General features: G+C 55.2%; 1 protein-coding gene across 1 annotated transcript in view; it reads left to right on the top strand.

Annotated features, from left to right (window-relative positions):
- Positions 1 to 258: 258 nt before the first annotated feature.
- DSCAML1 (DS cell adhesion molecule like 1) overlaps positions 259 to 15,789 on the top strand; it is a 94,459-nt gene continuing 78,928 nt past the window's right edge. The window contains exons 1-3 of the mRNA XM_083877860.1: positions 259 to 357; positions 8,692 to 9,009; positions 11,336 to 11,482. Of these exons, the coding sequence (XP_083733986.1) occupies positions 315 to 357; positions 8,692 to 9,009; positions 11,336 to 11,482 (508 nt within the window). The 5' untranslated portion in view covers positions 259 to 314. The remainder of the gene's footprint in view (positions 358 to 8,691; positions 9,010 to 11,335; positions 11,483 to 15,789) is intronic.

The raw sequence follows: 15,789 nt of genomic DNA, 5'->3' as shown, positions 1-15,789 counted from the left end.
ATGGATGGCCCGGGGGAGAGCGCGGCTCGGGGGCGGCCGGTGCGGGCCAGGGGCTCTGGCAGCCCTTGCGCACGCCGAGGAGGAGGAGGAAGGGGCTCGGCCGGCGGGGGCCGCGGCCGCCCCCAGCCCTGCGCGGCGCGGGGGGGGCGGGCGCGGGCGGGAGCCCGGCCCACGGGCGGGAGCGGAGCGGGGCGGAGCGGGAGCGGCGCTGGGCACCTCAGCCGGGCTGGCAGCGGCGGCAGGAGCGCGGCACGCCGGGGCACCGCACCTCCGCAATTGCGCCGCAGCCCGGGGCCAGAGCTGCTCTGTATGGCATGTGGCTGGTAACTTTTCTCCTGCTGTACTCTTTGCCGAAAGGTACGTGGGGACCGGCGCGGGGGCGGTGGGGGTCCCCGGCAGCGGGACCGGGCGGGCGGCACGGGCTGCGTCCTCCCCGGGGCTCTCGGTGCTCCGGTTCTCGGTTCCACATCTCTCGGTGCGCCCTCTCCGGGGTCCCGGGGCTCTCGGTGCGCCTTCTCGGGCTTTCGGTGTGCCCTCCTGGCGTCCCGAGGGTCTCGGTGAGCCCTGTTGGGATCTCGATACGCCCTCCCCGGCGTCCCCGGGCGCTCGGTACAACCCTCCCCGGGGTCCCGGGGCTCTCGGTGCGCCCTCCCCGGGGTTCCGCTGCTGTCGGTGCCGCGCTCCCGCTGCGCTCTCCCCGAGTGCCCGGGATTGTCGGAGCGCTCTCCCGGAGCGCTCTCCCCGGACGGCGCGGCGGAGCGCGGGGCTCGGTGCGCGCAGCGGGGCCGGTCGGTGCCGGCGCATCCCGGAGAGGCTCCGCGGCGGAGCCCCCGGGGCGGCGGCGGTGGCAGCCGCGGCCGGGACCTCGCACCGACGGGCGCAGCATCCTCCGGCGGGGCCGCGCCGAGACCGAGCGCTCCGCGTCCCCCGAGCGCTTCTCAGCCTGATCCCGTCAGCAGGAGAAACCCAGCGATGCCTTAAAATTCGCATCCTTCCCTCTAGGAATGCTGTGTGAAGTGTAACCCAGCGGCTTGACATCAATCAGATTATAGATAAATCATATATGTATGGGGGAGGGGGGATGGGGAGAATCATGGAACAAGCGTGTCAAGGAGACACACGCTGGAAGATTGCAGATTAATTTAAAGTTGGGCATTAAGTGGATGCTGCCCACATCCAGCGAGGTGATACTCTAACCGAGTCTCTGCTCTAGATGCAATTAAAGAGAGGCAGGAGCTGCGTGGAGCACGGGCACTTAAATCCCACTGCGTTTGTTACAACAATCGATTCATGTTACATAAAGGAATTGCCCATTTCCGGATCTGCGGGAATTTTTAATTATGTTTCTGTAATAAATTACCTCTTTGCCCACGACCCGACCTGCAGATGCGGTGCTGGAAGCGCCCACCTCTCGGAAAATTGTCTGCTCGGAGGATGTAAAATGACATTTGCCCTAATTATCGTCTCTGACATTTGAGAACAGCGAGGGGGAAATTTTAGGAAATGAGGAAAGTGAAAGAAAGGGGACAGAGCCGCTTCCTTGCATGAGACCTCTCTTGCTGCCCATTGCATTACCCCATTAGCTGAATGTTAATCCAATGAAAAATATTTACTGAGGTTTAATAGGGCGCCCTGTCCAGTTGTGCGGTGATGATCAATTATTCCATCAATTATTCCATCAATTATTAATTATGGAATAGCTGCTTTATTTGAGCTAGGGTGAAGCTGCTTTTGGGAGCTTTACCCAAAATCGCTATTGTGCTTCAGATCTGCTGAGCTGAACGTGCCAGCGTCTGCTTTGCTTACATTTGCATTTTTTACTGTGCTAAAAGGAAAAACCAAACCTGGAAACAAATAACCGTCGAGGATGCCATGATTTTTTTCGACCCCCAATAGTCAAAATAATAAAGAGCTGCACCGGTTTATTGCTTTTTGCATCTTTTCAGCCCCAGCTTCTTGGAAAAGGGATCTCTTCCCACAGAGCTATCTCTTCAGAAAAGAGCAAATTAAAAGCCTCCATTAGCACAACTCCTCGTGGCCTCATTTTACATTTTATTTCTAAAAAAAAAAAAAAAAAAAAAAAAAAGAAATCTTCAGCATCGAGCAGTCCTGGTGATGCAAAGTGTTAACGTGAAGCAGTTCCAGAGAGAGGACAGCAATACAATGCAAGTTTCATTAGAATAATAGGATAAAAAAAATGAATTGCTTAATGCATGATAAACCTTTCAGATACTTAATATTTCTGGGCATCGAAGCACATCCTTTTAACGTGCTCCTGCTGTAGAACAAGAGCTCAAGTAGAAACTGAAAGCAGATAAACATTTGATCCAAGGGACCCCTGAAGTTTAGAAATCCCTCGATGGGCTGTAGCTGCTTGTTTCTGCCCCTGTTTATAAAATAAACAGAAATGGGTGGTTGGCAAGCGGAGAGTTGAGCAGCGAGATGGTCTGGCAGTGCAAGGGAGAGCAGCCAGGCAGAGGGGAGGCGAGCGGTGTGATGAGGAACGGGCTGGTCACAACTGAGAGGCTGGGAGCCAGGGAAGCGTCTCCCTGCGTGATGTTGCTGGATGGCTCTGCCGCCTGATTTATATTGGCATTATATTTACATGATGTTCCCGCGTTGGGCGCAGCGAACGGTGCAGCTCGTGGGTTTCTAATCTCTCCCATCTCGGCCCCCCAGTGTGGCACAGCGCTCGTTTGTCTCTGAAATGAAACATGGAAACCTCATTAAATGCACAGAGGAGAAGCCTGCAGTGCTCAGCTCCTCGCCATGCCTGGCGCTTGTTTATCCTGCCAAAATTTCCCAGCACCAGGAGCCACCATGGCGGCTCGCCCAGAGCCTTTACCTGCACCTGGCGTAGGCTTTGCCTTGGGATAGGGAGTGGATAAAGGCAACCCTGATGTTCCCAGGCACTTGTCCTCTGCAGGAAGAAGCTGTGCAAGGGGCGAGTGCCAGGGATGTGCTGTGGAACAGCCCTTCCTGGAGCTGGGGGCTGCCTAGGAGCTTGGGGCATGGCTTGGGGCAGCCATGGCTCCAGGACCTCAGCGTTGAGGTGCCAAGATCTCTGCCTGCGTGTGGCCCCGTGCTGGGGGGTTGGATGGGCAGCACTCCGTCCTTCTCTGGAGCAGCTGGCGAGCCAAGGGCAAGAATGAAGCTGGAAGTCTTTGTGGCAGGGATTCTGACATGGCAGCACGCGAGGCTGAGCCGTGCCTCAGGTGACATGGAGGCACCTCACAGCCGAGCAGGCAGCGCGTTAATAGGTGCGACCTCCATGGTGGGCACCAAGGAGGAAGGCGCTCGGTCGTTGCAGTCGTTGCCGTGCTGCTGTTCGGGGAGGACATGCAGTGGCAGCTCTGGGTGCAGAGCGTGTTCCTTGCCTCTGGAATCTCAGTTATAGCCAGCTTCTCGTCTTTACATAACCATGGGGTTGGGAGTCACCTTCTCCCTGCTTGTGGATCCAGCAGAAATATCCCCCACCACACACAGGGCTGTGTGTTTGCCGCCATCATCCGCCAGCAGAGCCGTACCAAACATTTAGGAACTCCATTTCCAGGCTCGTGTTCCTGCCTGCTGCCAGCTGTGCCTGGGAAAGGCTGCGGCAGCTCCTGGCCCTGAGAGAGGATCGAGCATGGCTTGGAGGGGAAGGGGAGGAGGTGAGGAGCTGGCAGAGCTTGCCCAGAGGTGTTCCCCTGTTGGCTGCATGGTAGGAGTCCTGGTCTCCACCTTGCAAAGCCACCGAATGTGTTGTGATGCATTGGGAGCATGGCCTGGCCATCGTGGAGGGAGCCCAAGGCCAGGTGTGTGTGGCCTCTGGTGTGTCCCCTTGCCCACCCCTCGTGCTCACTCGTTTGACCTCCCTGGGGACACAGTGCTGTCACTCTGGCTGGGAAATGGCACCAGATGTCCCCTTGGGGCCTCAGGCATTGTGTTGAGCGTGGCCAAGGCACAGAGGTGAACACTGGAAGGGGAGAGAGAGGCCCTCACCTGTGGTTCCAGGGTGAGGGTCCCCAGGCTGGGGGGCTCAGGAGGTGGGGCAGGGCTGGGGGATGTCCAGCTCTGGCTCAGACCCGTGTGGATGGTGTGGTGGGGCTGGTACCTCTCAGGAGCTGCCATGGGATGTTCAGGAAGGAGGAATCCGGCCTGGAGAACGTTTTTTTTTTCCCAGGCAAGGGTTACAGCCTCAGCCTGGGTGCTGTCGTAATCACTGGAGGTGGTTCAGGCCTTAATTTCCATGCAGATGCATTAAGGAGCAGGCGCTTGGAGCATGTTTGAGCCGTGCCCTTACCCACAGAGGACCAGAGGCAGCTTCTACTTTGCTCTCTCTTTGCTTTGTCAGGTTGGGAAGGGCCATGGTGCTCGAGCCAGAGGGGCTGTGCCACCAGGGTGGGACTCATGTGGCAGCCAAATTGCAGTGCCAGGGCAGGGAAGATGCTGTGGCAGGTACCTGCCATGGCTGCTGCTGTGCTGGGCACCAGCTGAATGCCCCAGGCTCTGCCTGGCATTTCCTGACATGGCTTCCACCCCCCTGAGATCTGTCCCTGAGGGGTGCAGCGTGAGGGAATCACGGCTTTAACCATTTTAGGCTAGGACACAGTGGGGATGTGATATCCTGGAGGATGTGCTGCTCTCCCAGGCACCTTTGAGCTCCCCTTGGAAGGGACCAGCCTCGGCCACTTCCCTCCTCATCCCTTCCACGGTGCTTGGAAGTGCCACTTCTCTCTCCATCGACTCCAAGGTCAGTCCCTTTGTTAGCACAAAGGCTGTTAAGGGTGTCCTGGTGATGAGGGCTTGGAGGAGGCTCGTTCCTTCCAAGGGGAAGGCCGGAGGCTGCTGCAGCGTTCCGACCCTGCAGGCAGCGTGCGATGGAATTGCTGTCCTCTCCAGCACGGAGAAACGATCGGGACTTGCCACCTACCTGTAATTCCGGTGCGTACCAGGCTCTGGTTCACTTTCTCCTTGAACAGGGCAGGTGTCAAACACCCTTAATGAGGATAATAAATGAGCTGCGAGGTGGCCATTAGCCTGCTGCTCTCCTCAGCATCCCTGCAGCCCGGCTCAGCCGGGGGCTGGGGAAACCCTGGCGGCCCCTCCAGCCCCTTTGGAGCCCCAGGGATGGGGTTTTTCCTGGGGGGGAGCCCCGGCAGGTCCTCACCAGCCTTGGAGGAGGGCTGAGGTGGGCACCCAGACCGCCAGGATCGGGAAGGGAGTCTAAGAAAAGCTGCTGCCAGTGGGGTAATGTGAATCCCAGTCCAGTGCCTGCCCAGGGGATGGCATGAACCCCCTCGAAACACCAATTGTTCAGCATTTTCCCGGCTCTGCCAGGTTTCCACCCAGCTAAAGGACCGTGCTCAGCTCTGAGGAACTTGCTGGCTTTGGGTGGGCTTGGGGCTGGCTGTGTGCTGCCAGCACAGGTGATGGACGTGCAGGGAGAACAGGAAAAGCCTCTTATCTCAGGAGGAAGAGCCCTGGCTGGCACAAAGCTGGTCCTTGTCTGAGTCTGCTCCTAAATCCGCTCCTTAGAAAAGGACGGGCTCTTCCCTGGGGGGGTTGTGCTGCTGGGGAGGTGATGGCATTGCACAGCTGCTCGGGCAGAACACACACCTGCACCTCTCCCTGAGATAGTGACAGATCCTCGGGACAGCTTGTGGCCCCTCTCTGGAGGAAGCAGGTGCTGGAGAACAGTCCAATGCTTTGCTGTATCACTGAAGGTGCTGGAGTTTGGGAAGTCCAACCACCAAGACTAGTAAATATTCTGAAGGGATGATAGCAAAATGACTTGCTTCTCCCAGCTCAAATAGAGATATTAATATTTCAATACCTCTAGGTTGTAATTTACCACAATTTAGGAAGATTTAGCTCTGATAACTTAAAACACCTGCCTTTCAGAGCCAGCCTGAGTGTCCAGCCCTGTGCTGGGCTCGGTGCAGCTCCCAGCTGGAGCCAGGCTGGGCTCCAGGCTGCATTCCCAGCAGAAACTGTTCCATTTCAGCTCCCCCAGCCTCCTCTTTTCAGGTTCATGTGAATTAATGCCCTCGATATGTAGGTTAGGGTCAGCACATCTGACCAGATGTGAGCCAGTGATTTCTGGTTTAAAAATATTGCTGTGCTATTTCTAAATTTTTAATCTCTCCCAGTGATTTGGAGACAGTTTTATGAAACATGGAATTAGGATGGTGCTCAATGCTAAATGGTAAAGGAGATTATGGGGATTTAACTCTATACGTCTGTCACATAACTATTGCCAATCCCATAACCTCCATTTTCTATTAAAAATCCCTTTCCCCCTTTGACCCGAAAAAGCTTTATGGGTAATCTGAATTTCTCTGTTTATGAGGTATTTTTCCACTCCTCACCCCTGCCCCTCACCCATCCAGCTCTGAGCCCTCCTGGTGCTGCTGAGGATGAAGATGTTTCCCTGGCAGGCTCTGGGTGCTCAAGGAGCCTTCTCAAGCTGTAATGTGGGATCTGGGGAGAGCTCCTGGATGGAGCATGGGGCACAGCCAGATGTCCTTGGTCCAGAGCCAGGCTGAAGGTGGCTTTTGCTGTGCCCTGGCTCCAGCCATCTTCTGCTCAGCTCAGTCTCAGCCACAAATAGCTCTGTGCTGCTCGTGCAGGCTTTGTTTCCCTTCCTCTGCCTGCAAATGTGCGTTTTTTCCCCGTTTCATGTATTTGGGAGAAGCACCGCGCTGCTGGGATGAAGGGAAATGCTGATTCATGACGACAAACCAGCCTGGAGATGTCACAAAATGACATCTGCAGGGCCGAGCCGTGGCCTCGTGGCTCTGCAAAGGCTCGGCTGGAGCTTTGCTCCTCAGTCCGTCCGTCTTTGATGCTTGTCAGCCAGGGAGGGAACAACAAATGGCTTTGTCTCCTTCCACCTGCATGTGGACACAGGGAATTGGTGCGTGGGGAGACAAGGAGATGATTTTGTGGCCACTAAATTGGTTGTTTCATGTGGTGGCACAGCTGGATCTGACTATTAGCTCATGCCTTCCATGGCACAGAGGGCTCCGAGTGGGCACAGGAAGAAATCTGGTCATTTTGGGCGATGATTCTGTGCAGTGCACATGGAGAGCAAGAGTGAGATGCTGAAAGAAGCACGAGGTTGTGCATCCAGCTGGGAGAAGGATGGAGAGAACTCTGCTCTGAGAAGGGCTGAGGTGTCTCAAGGTGTCCATCCTGAGCCTGTTGAGGACAGTGTGGCTTGGACTGGTGGCACAGGTGCAGGATGGGCACCTGGCTGGAGAAGCCTGGCATGGAGATGGAGCAGGACATGGCACACTTGAGTGTCCATGGCCACTCAACCAGCCCTTCCTTGGGCGAGCGGCCGCCTCTGGAGCCAAGGCGTGCGGATGAGGCTTTCCTTCTCCCCCTGCTGCCATCCCCTCCTCCCCAAGTTGAGGAATCGAGGTCAGGGAGGGTCCCCCGTGGCTCATTCTGAACCGGCGGCACGGTGCTGATCTGCTTATTGGCTCTGCGGCACCACGGGCGTGCGCTCAGCCGCAGCTATTAATACACCCGCCGAGGGCCCTTCCCAGATCCCTGTCCTTCCGCCCACTTGGAAAGAGTGTGGCTAAAAAAAGAAAGCGGATCTAAGTGACTGGGGCCCTCCTCATCCTTATTTATAGCCAATTTCGCCAGCTTGGGTTTGGAAGGGGGAGCTCGTGGTCCTGGAGAGTGGGAAGGAGGGACTGCAGGAGTTGGATGCAGAGGTCCATCCCTTACTTCCCAAGATGGGAAGTTCTGTTCTCCAGTGGTGAGAGCTGCTCCTGGGCATGCAGGAGGCCACAAGTTCTGCCTGGGCTGTGTCCCAGAACCAACCTCAGTCCTCATTTGGATGGTGTAGGGATGCCCAGGAGAAGCTCAGGCTGAGGGCAGGGTGGGTCTGGGCTTCCTTCCCTGTGGCTCTGGGAGAGGGGAGTAGCTCTGATCCCGGTTTTCCAGCCCCTCTCCTGGTTTGGAAGCAGTGGTGGGGTGGCAGGGAAGGTCTCTGCCCTGTCTGGCAGTGATGTGCAAGGAGCGTGTTGGCATTGCTGTGCTGGAGGTGCCCAAGGGTGCTGGATGGGGGATCCCAGGAATGTCGGGGTTGGCAGGAGGAGAAGTGCTGGTGGTTGTGTTTGGCCTGGTGTCCTCGGGGCTGTGGGTGCTCGGAGACAGCCGGGCACCCCTGGGGAAGCTTTGGGGGCTGCCCGGGGTGTCCATCCTCGCCTGCACAGCCCCTGGCTGCCCTGCCGAGGCGCCTGTGATCCCTGATCCGTGCTGGCAGCAGGAGCGTTGGCCTGTGAAGGTGGCCTGTGTGCTCCCAGCCATGTATGGATGCTCCTGCTCTCCCCTGCTCCGCCGCACGCAGGGCTCAGGGGGCTGTGCTGGGGGGGCCTCTGTGCTGGGGGAGTTCTCTGTGCCAGAGAGAGTCTCTGTGCTGGGGAATTCTCTGTGTCAGGGAGGGTCTCTATGCTGGGGGGGTCTCTGTGCCAGGGGGAGTCTCTGTGCCAGGGGGTTCTCTGTGTCAGGGAGAGTCTCTGTGCTGAGGAATTCTCTGTGTCAGGGAGGGTCTCTGTGCCAGGGGACTCTGTGCTGGGGGGCTCTCTTTCTCAGAGGATTCTCTGTGCCAGGGGGGTCTCTGTGCCACCAGGACTGGCGATCCCTGCAGTGACACTCCCCCGGCCATTGTGGCCTCTGCTTTGTCCACAGAACACGCTGAAGATGTTGGAACCAGCCTCTACTTTGTGAACGACTCCTTGCAGCAGGTCACCTTCTCCAGCACAGTGGGGGTGGTGATCCCCTGCCCGGCAGCAGGGTCACCCAGCGCTGTCCTTCGGTGGTACCTGGCCACAGGTGACGACATCTATGATGTGCCCCACATCCGGCATGTCCATGCCAATGGGACTTTGCAGCTCTACCCCTTCTCGCCATCAGCCTTCAACAGCTTTATCCACGACAACGACTATTTCTGCACCGCAGAAAACTCGGCTGGCAAAATCAGGAGCCCAAATATCCGTGTTAAAGCAGGTAGGAGCTCCCTGGGGGTGCCAGGGCTGGTTTCTCCCTGCTCTGCTCCATGGCCTGACAAATGGCCCATCAGCAGAACCAGGGCTGCTGCGTTGGGTTCTTGCAACAGGATGGAGCAGGGAGAAGGGCAGAGTGCTGGGTGGGATGTGCAGCTTGGAGGTCTCCAGAGAGTGTCTGGAGAACATGGCGTGGCTGCAGCCTGGTGGCAGGAGAGTTCCTCTCCCTTTGAACTGGGATTGTCTCACTCAACCACTCACAGAGGCTTTTCCCAGCTGTGGAAGGGGCTGGGCCACATCTGTCCATGCTGGGGGTCCCCTCAGTGTCCCACAGCCCGGTTCCCACTGCAGCACCCAGCCTCAGCTTGCCAAGGCTTATTAAGACCCAAAAAAATTAAATAAATAAAATAAAAAGGAGGAATATGGCAAAGAGCTGATTCCAAAAGCCATTATAGTAAATTATTGACCAGGCTGAGGAGGGCTAATAGCCCAGGAATGGCTTCATTATGTAACCTATTAAAAGTGGGGCTAGCAGAGGGAACGTGACAGAAGTGACTACAGGGTTTTTTTTATTTTAATACCTTGTACTGGGGAGTAAATTGGTATTAACCCCCTTCTGCAGAGTGAATTATTTACCAGCACTCTTGGGTTAGCTATAAACCACAGCGTGGTGGAGGAGCAGGTGGAGTGTAGTAAATGTGGAGCTGCTGCTCTCCTCGTGTGGGCACAGCGGGGTTGGCTCTGCTGGGATCCCAGAGAGGGAATCCTGGCTCTCATCCCCCTCTCCATCCAGGACTGAATGCAGCTCTGCTGTTGGGCTGGGAGCTCAGCCTCCCTTGCTGTTAGCAGGAGATGTGGATGTGGTGGGGCCACCAGGATGTCCCCAGCTCCTGGAGCTGGTCTGCCTTTCTCGCAATAGAAATGGTTGTGGAACATTCTCAAGCTGCTGCTCCCTCCTGGCCATCCCACATCCCAGTCACTCTCCAGTGCTTTCTAATGGCAGTGCAGCACAGAGAGCCAATTACAGCTGGAGAAAGCAAGCAATTAAATAAAATGCAGTGGAACTGAAAATATGATAGAAAAAAAATCTCTGGAAGTCTTAGGAAAGCTGTTGGCAAGCACACGGAGCAAAATTTTCCAGCCAGGGAGAGGTTTAAGTGGGCTAGGTGTGGCTGTGTGTTGCCCTACTGGGAGTTATTCCTGCTGGCAGGAAAAGCCTGGAGCTCTGTCTGTGGGGCTGGCACAGGTCAGGAATGCAGCAGGGCTGTGCCCAGGGTCTGTTCCCAGCTGGGGTGCTTGTGGTGGCAGGGAGCATTCAGGATGCTCCTCACGGTCCCTATTGGCCTTTAAAGCCTGTGAATAAACCTCAGCTCCAGGTGATTAAGGAAGCTTTTGCTGGTTAATCTGCTTTGGCTCTTTCCATGGCAGCTTCTCCCCATGCCCTGGTGGCACATCTCTGAGCAGGGAGCCCTGAAAGCCCGGGAAACCAGGGTGGAAATGCTGCCACCCTCACACTGCTGGCCTGGCTGTGCGAGGTGTGCGATGCCATGCCCACAGGGACTTCCCACTCAGGGAAAACACCTTCCTTTAAGGGCTGCTGAGGGCTTTGTTGAGCTGCTCCTGCTCTGGCCCTGACAAAGTGAACGTGCATTTGTCATGATGGCAGCTGTGTCCATGTCCTGCAGGGCACAATTATTGTCACAGTAAGGAGGGAGCTGCCCTCAACTGCCTTTTAAATTTCAGGAGTTTGTGGTGTCTGTGTTGCTGGAGAGGCTGAGGTGGGTCCACCTGACCCAGCAGGTGCTCCTGGAGCATTGCTGCTAGTCCAGGGAGCAGCAAGGAGCTGTCAAAGGGATGTGCATGTCCCTGAGAAATAGGGCACATACTGGGAACATGTGGCATGGCCTGGAAAATTGTCATCTGCTTGCCTTAAATATTCCTGCAGTGGGTTTAGGAGGGTCTCAGGCTCTGTGTCACAGGCTCTGTGTCACACACTGTCTGTCCCAGGGTGCATTTTCAGCATCCAGAGATGAAATGCACAGTACAACTACAAAATGTTATTGGTCCCCACACTGAGTCTGGCAAGCTCAGGTGACGCTGGGGACCGTGGCAGGTCCCAGCAGCAGGACCTGGGCCAGATGTCCCTCTGTCCCAAACCCAGCACTGTGTTCCCCAGCAGAGAATCCCTTCCTTCCCCAGGAAGGTGTTTGGGAAGGAAGCAGTGTGTGGCTGGGTGGGCTGGTTTGTTTGGGAAACGTGGGATTCTAGCAAAAGGAAGTGTGTTTTCCTCCAGCACTGTCATGCTACCAACCATCTGCTTTCCTCCACAGTTTTCAGGGAACCGTACACCGTTCGGGTGGAGGACCAAAGGTCGATGCGTGGAAACGTGGCTGTTTTCAAGTGCCTCATCCCCTCTTCAGTGCAGGAATATGTTAGCGTTGTATCCTGGGAGAAAGACACCGTTTCTATCATCCCAGGTAAGAGAGGAGCACCTGTTCTCTTGGAAATCTGACCTGTTTTGCCATGTGTGACTTTTGCTGTCGTGGAGGGTCTGTTTTTGGCTTGTTTGTCTGTGCCTGTGCTGCCCAGCAAAGGCTTTTATTGGTGATTTTGCAGCTCCAGACTGGAAAGCGCTGCTGGTGTGAGCAGAGGTGTGGTGTCCAGGCTCTCCTGGGTGCTCTGGCCATGTGTCCCATGGGTGAGGGATGCTCAGTGTCATTTTGGCAGCACTTGTGCCTCGTCCTGGTTTCTGCAGGATGTGTTGGGTACCAGGCACTGGCACTTGGACAGCAGGGCCAGCACCTGCCTGTGCTGTCCGTGTCTGACTCCTGCAGTCAGGGCTGGTGTTTGTCCTCTCAGGATGATGTTGTGGCCAAAATTCCACCTTTTCTTGTGAATTTTCACAACTGATTCGACCATGGGGAAGGGAACTTGCTAAAAATACCATCATTTCCCTTTTCCCTGTGATGGAACCTGCTTGTCCTTCCCGTGCCATGTCCCTGCCTGGTGGCCTGAGCCACGTCCCACTCAGAGCTGATTTCTCTGCCTGGGGAAGGGGCTGTGGGAGGGACAGCATCACTCCCCTCTACGCAGGGACTCTGCAGTTCCAAGTGTTTTTCCCCAGGTATTTCCCTGTGACTTTTTGGCAGGTGTTCCTGCCTGACAGTGTGGGGCCAACTCCGTGTCCCCGTGTTCCGTGGTGACCTCGTGGCTCCTGGGCGGAGCCGCTATTGATGGCAGCGCTGGCTGCCCGGCACAGCGTGTGTGAACTGGCAGTAAAGCAATCAATAACTGCTTCCCCCGGGGGATCCAGAGGGAATTAAAGGATTTTGCCCAAAGTGAGTGCTCTGCGTTTGATATTTGCTCACAGGTCAGGAAGTCCCGGCGCTGCTCCGCGTCTCAGCGCTGCCGTGGGGAGCAGAGGCCAGAGGGAGCGGGGCTGGGGCTGGCAGGAGGAGCTGAAGGAGCAGTGCTTCACCAGGAGGGGATGACCTGTTCTCCTGGGGGCTGTGGTGGCTCTTGCTGGTGGGCTGTGCCTCCCTGAGTGCAGCCAAGGTGCTGACCCAGCACAGCCCATGAGATACCTGGGCTGGTGGTACCTGGGCAGGCACCCTTTGGCAACAGAGGAGATACAGTGGCACCGTGTCCTTGCCAGCCTTTCTGTGGATGTGGGAACAGGAGGTGGGTTTCTGTGTGGTGGGTGGGAACCAGGAGTTGGTGGTGCCCATGCCCTGAGGGCACTGAGGTGCTCAGGTGATGCTCTTGGTGCATTTTGGGCAATGCAGGTGATGCTCTGCCCACTGCAGGCTGGTGCCTTTCATGAGTGGGACACGAGGTCCATCAGCAGGACAACCTGGGCTGTTGTTTCCTCTGTGGTTTGGGAATTCTTTGTTCTGGGATTCTGGAGGATGGAGCCTGTGTGGCCGGCGGGCTCAGCAGTGGGTTTGCCAACTGAGCATCCGTGCACTCGCGTGATCTTAACCAGACTTGTTCCCAAGTTTGCTGTGGCAGTGGATTTTTTAATATGATGATTTAATTAGGGTGGAACGATTTTAACATTCTAAAGCAATAATTACCCTAAAGACAGAACATATAAATTGTGTTACAGTGCAGAGTCAACACAAGCAAACATGTTTTGCCGTTGGATTACAAATATAGTATCTGCCTGAAGCCTATTTTTTTTTTTTGTTGCTGGTGTGTTAGAGCTAAAACTGGCTTTGCTGTTACCAAAAATATGTTTTTCCCTGACCTCTGCTGAACCTCTGCATCTGCCCTGATTCTGAGTGAGGAGGATGAGAGGAGGGGATGGGGCGGAGGTGAGGAGGGCTGGGATGCGGTGCTGATGCCCCGTGGTCCCTGTTGCTCTGGGTTCTGCCCAGTGAGACCCTGCTGTGCAGGAGGGCAGGAGTGTGCAAGGACTGCAGCACTGCACCTGAGCTGAGTTTACAGCTGGCTGTGCATCGTGCTGCTCTCTCCTGACTCCAGCGTGCCAAACCCGCCGCTTTTCCTGAAACTTTGCTCTAGTGCTCCCTGTGGAAGGCTGGGCATCTTCTCAGAAGCTCGAGGTGCAGCAGGGGAGAAAAAGTCCTGATGTGCAGAGCAGGGAAATCTTCCAGACCTCTTGGTGACACAAAGCTCTTTTCACGTGGCTGTTATCATACTAAATGTCTTCTCCCCAACCAAACCAAAATATCTGCAGCTGAGAAACAGGGCCAGTGAGTGCTTCCCCTGGGGCTGCTCTTGTAAACTCAACTTCTGCCTCCATATGTGGCTGGGGGGAACCTTTTGTGAACTTTCTCAGGTTCTAGGAAGAAATTCTTCTCTGGCACAGGTTGTTCAGAGGAGCTGTGGCTGCCCCATCCCTGGCAGAGTCCAAGGCCAGCTTGGACAGGGCCTGGGACAGTGGAAGCTGTCCCTGCCACCGGCAGAGGGAGGAACAAGGTGGACTTTAAGGTCTCTTCCAAGACAAATTGTTCTTTAATTCTATCACTGAACTGTCTTTTAAAAAATATATTAATTGGGATTACAGGGTTCCCAACCTCTCACATCTTTTCAGCCAAACCTTGTTGCTCTTTTGATGGGTGCAGAACCTTGGTGGTGCCTTGCTGGCGAGAGCCCAGCTGGAGAGCTGCTGCCTCCCTCACTGGGGTTTGGGTAACGACTTGTGCTGTTTGGTTAACTTGGCAACACCGTAACATACCCCGAAATCAAATATAAACTCTCTATGGCAGGTTATCCTGCACGTAAATCATCATTAGTGCAGCTCATTTCTGTTTAGTGCCCACCTGACTGTGCTGCTGTGTGTTTAGAGAAGTCAGGGGTCACAGAGAAATTACAGGGTTTTCAAAAACCCATTTGCCTTGCTGGTGCTCACATCAGAATCAATCTTGCCTCGTGTTCCAGCCCAGCCACAGACACAGCCCCACTCCCAGAGCTCTGCTGCTCTGTCTGGGAGGGCAGCAGCTGTGACAGGACAGGGCCTGGGGGGACAATCACACCTCAAATTCAGCTTCTCCTGCTGCATCTTGGTGTGTATTTGAGGTGCTGGATGGGAGCACAGTAGCTGAGCAGAGAGTTTTACACACCCTTCACCCCCTTTCCATGGAGTGAGAAAATCCTGCTGCAAGGTGCTTTAAGAACTTAGCATTGTAAACAGCTTTTATTTTATTATTTTAGAATTATTTCCTGTGGCAGTGGTGGCAGTGTGGAGCCCAGGTGTGTGGGCACCCCTGGGGGGCCTGTCCAGCTGCAGTTTGCAAAAACAGCATGGGGAGCTACTCGCAACATCACAAAGTGGGGGTTGAGCAATTTCAGCCCCTCCTCAGCGGCTGCAAGGTGCTCATTTGGGCACTGCTTGGCTTTTGCCACCCTCTGAGCACCCACATGCTTGTGGCCTCACACCCAAACCTTTCCCCAGCTGGCTCAGGGATGTCACTGTGCCAAGCTTTGCCTTGCTGGGCACAAATGTCACCTGTCCAGGCTGTGCCAGTGGGAAAAACAGCACTGGGGCTGGTGAGGGCAGTGGGATTTGGAGGCAGTGAGCGTTACCAACCTGGCAAACCCAGAGCTGAGCTGTTATTTGCTGCTTCAGTGTTGTGTACTTGATAGGTTGTGTTGGAAAGAATCTAAATAGAGCACTTGTCAAGGTACCAGCGTTTCTAAGGGTGCTGCCTTTGTCACCAGCCTAATGCAAATCCTCTGAGGGCTGCACAGATGAGGATGTACTTAGTCACTGGTTATCCACAAAGCCTTTTCTCTGGAAAGCAAAACGTAAAGCTTGCCAGAAGGAAGGAGCTAAAAAAAAAAAAATAAAATTGAGTTCTGTGAAGTTTTAGAGGTGTTTTTGTGTGTGTGGTAGGCTGAGCATTTTAGGAGTTTCCAAAATATCTCTGCCTGAGTTAATCTGTGGTGCTGCAGCTGTGAGCTTCACTTGACCTGCATGGAGCTTTCTGTCCCACCCTCAGATGTTCCCAAGGCTGGTTCTGGGGTCATTAAACTCCTCTCAGCAGCTTTTTAGTGGTGTGGACAATGACAGGGCAGCAGCTTCCTCACAGTTCCATGTGGTCAATCCCCCCAGAAATGTTCGCTGTCCTCTGCTGCACCTCACCACTGCTGCATTTTTTTCCTCTGAAATTGCAGAAGTGGAACTGCACACAAATTGCACTGTAATCCATCCCAGGACATGATGAGTCCAGGGACGAGTCAGGAGGCTGGATTTCTGTAGTTTCTGGAATTTGATTTCTGGAATTTCTGGGATTTGATTTCTGGGCACAGCATTCCCCTT

Source organism: Zosterops lateralis, assembly GCF_965231275.1.
Source record: "Zosterops lateralis genome assembly, chromosome: 25".
Lineage (NCBI taxonomy): Eukaryota > Metazoa > Chordata > Aves > Passeriformes > Zosteropidae > Zosterops > Zosterops lateralis.
Note: the sequence above shows the minus strand (reverse complement) of the source record. Positions and strands in the feature narration are given on the sequence as shown.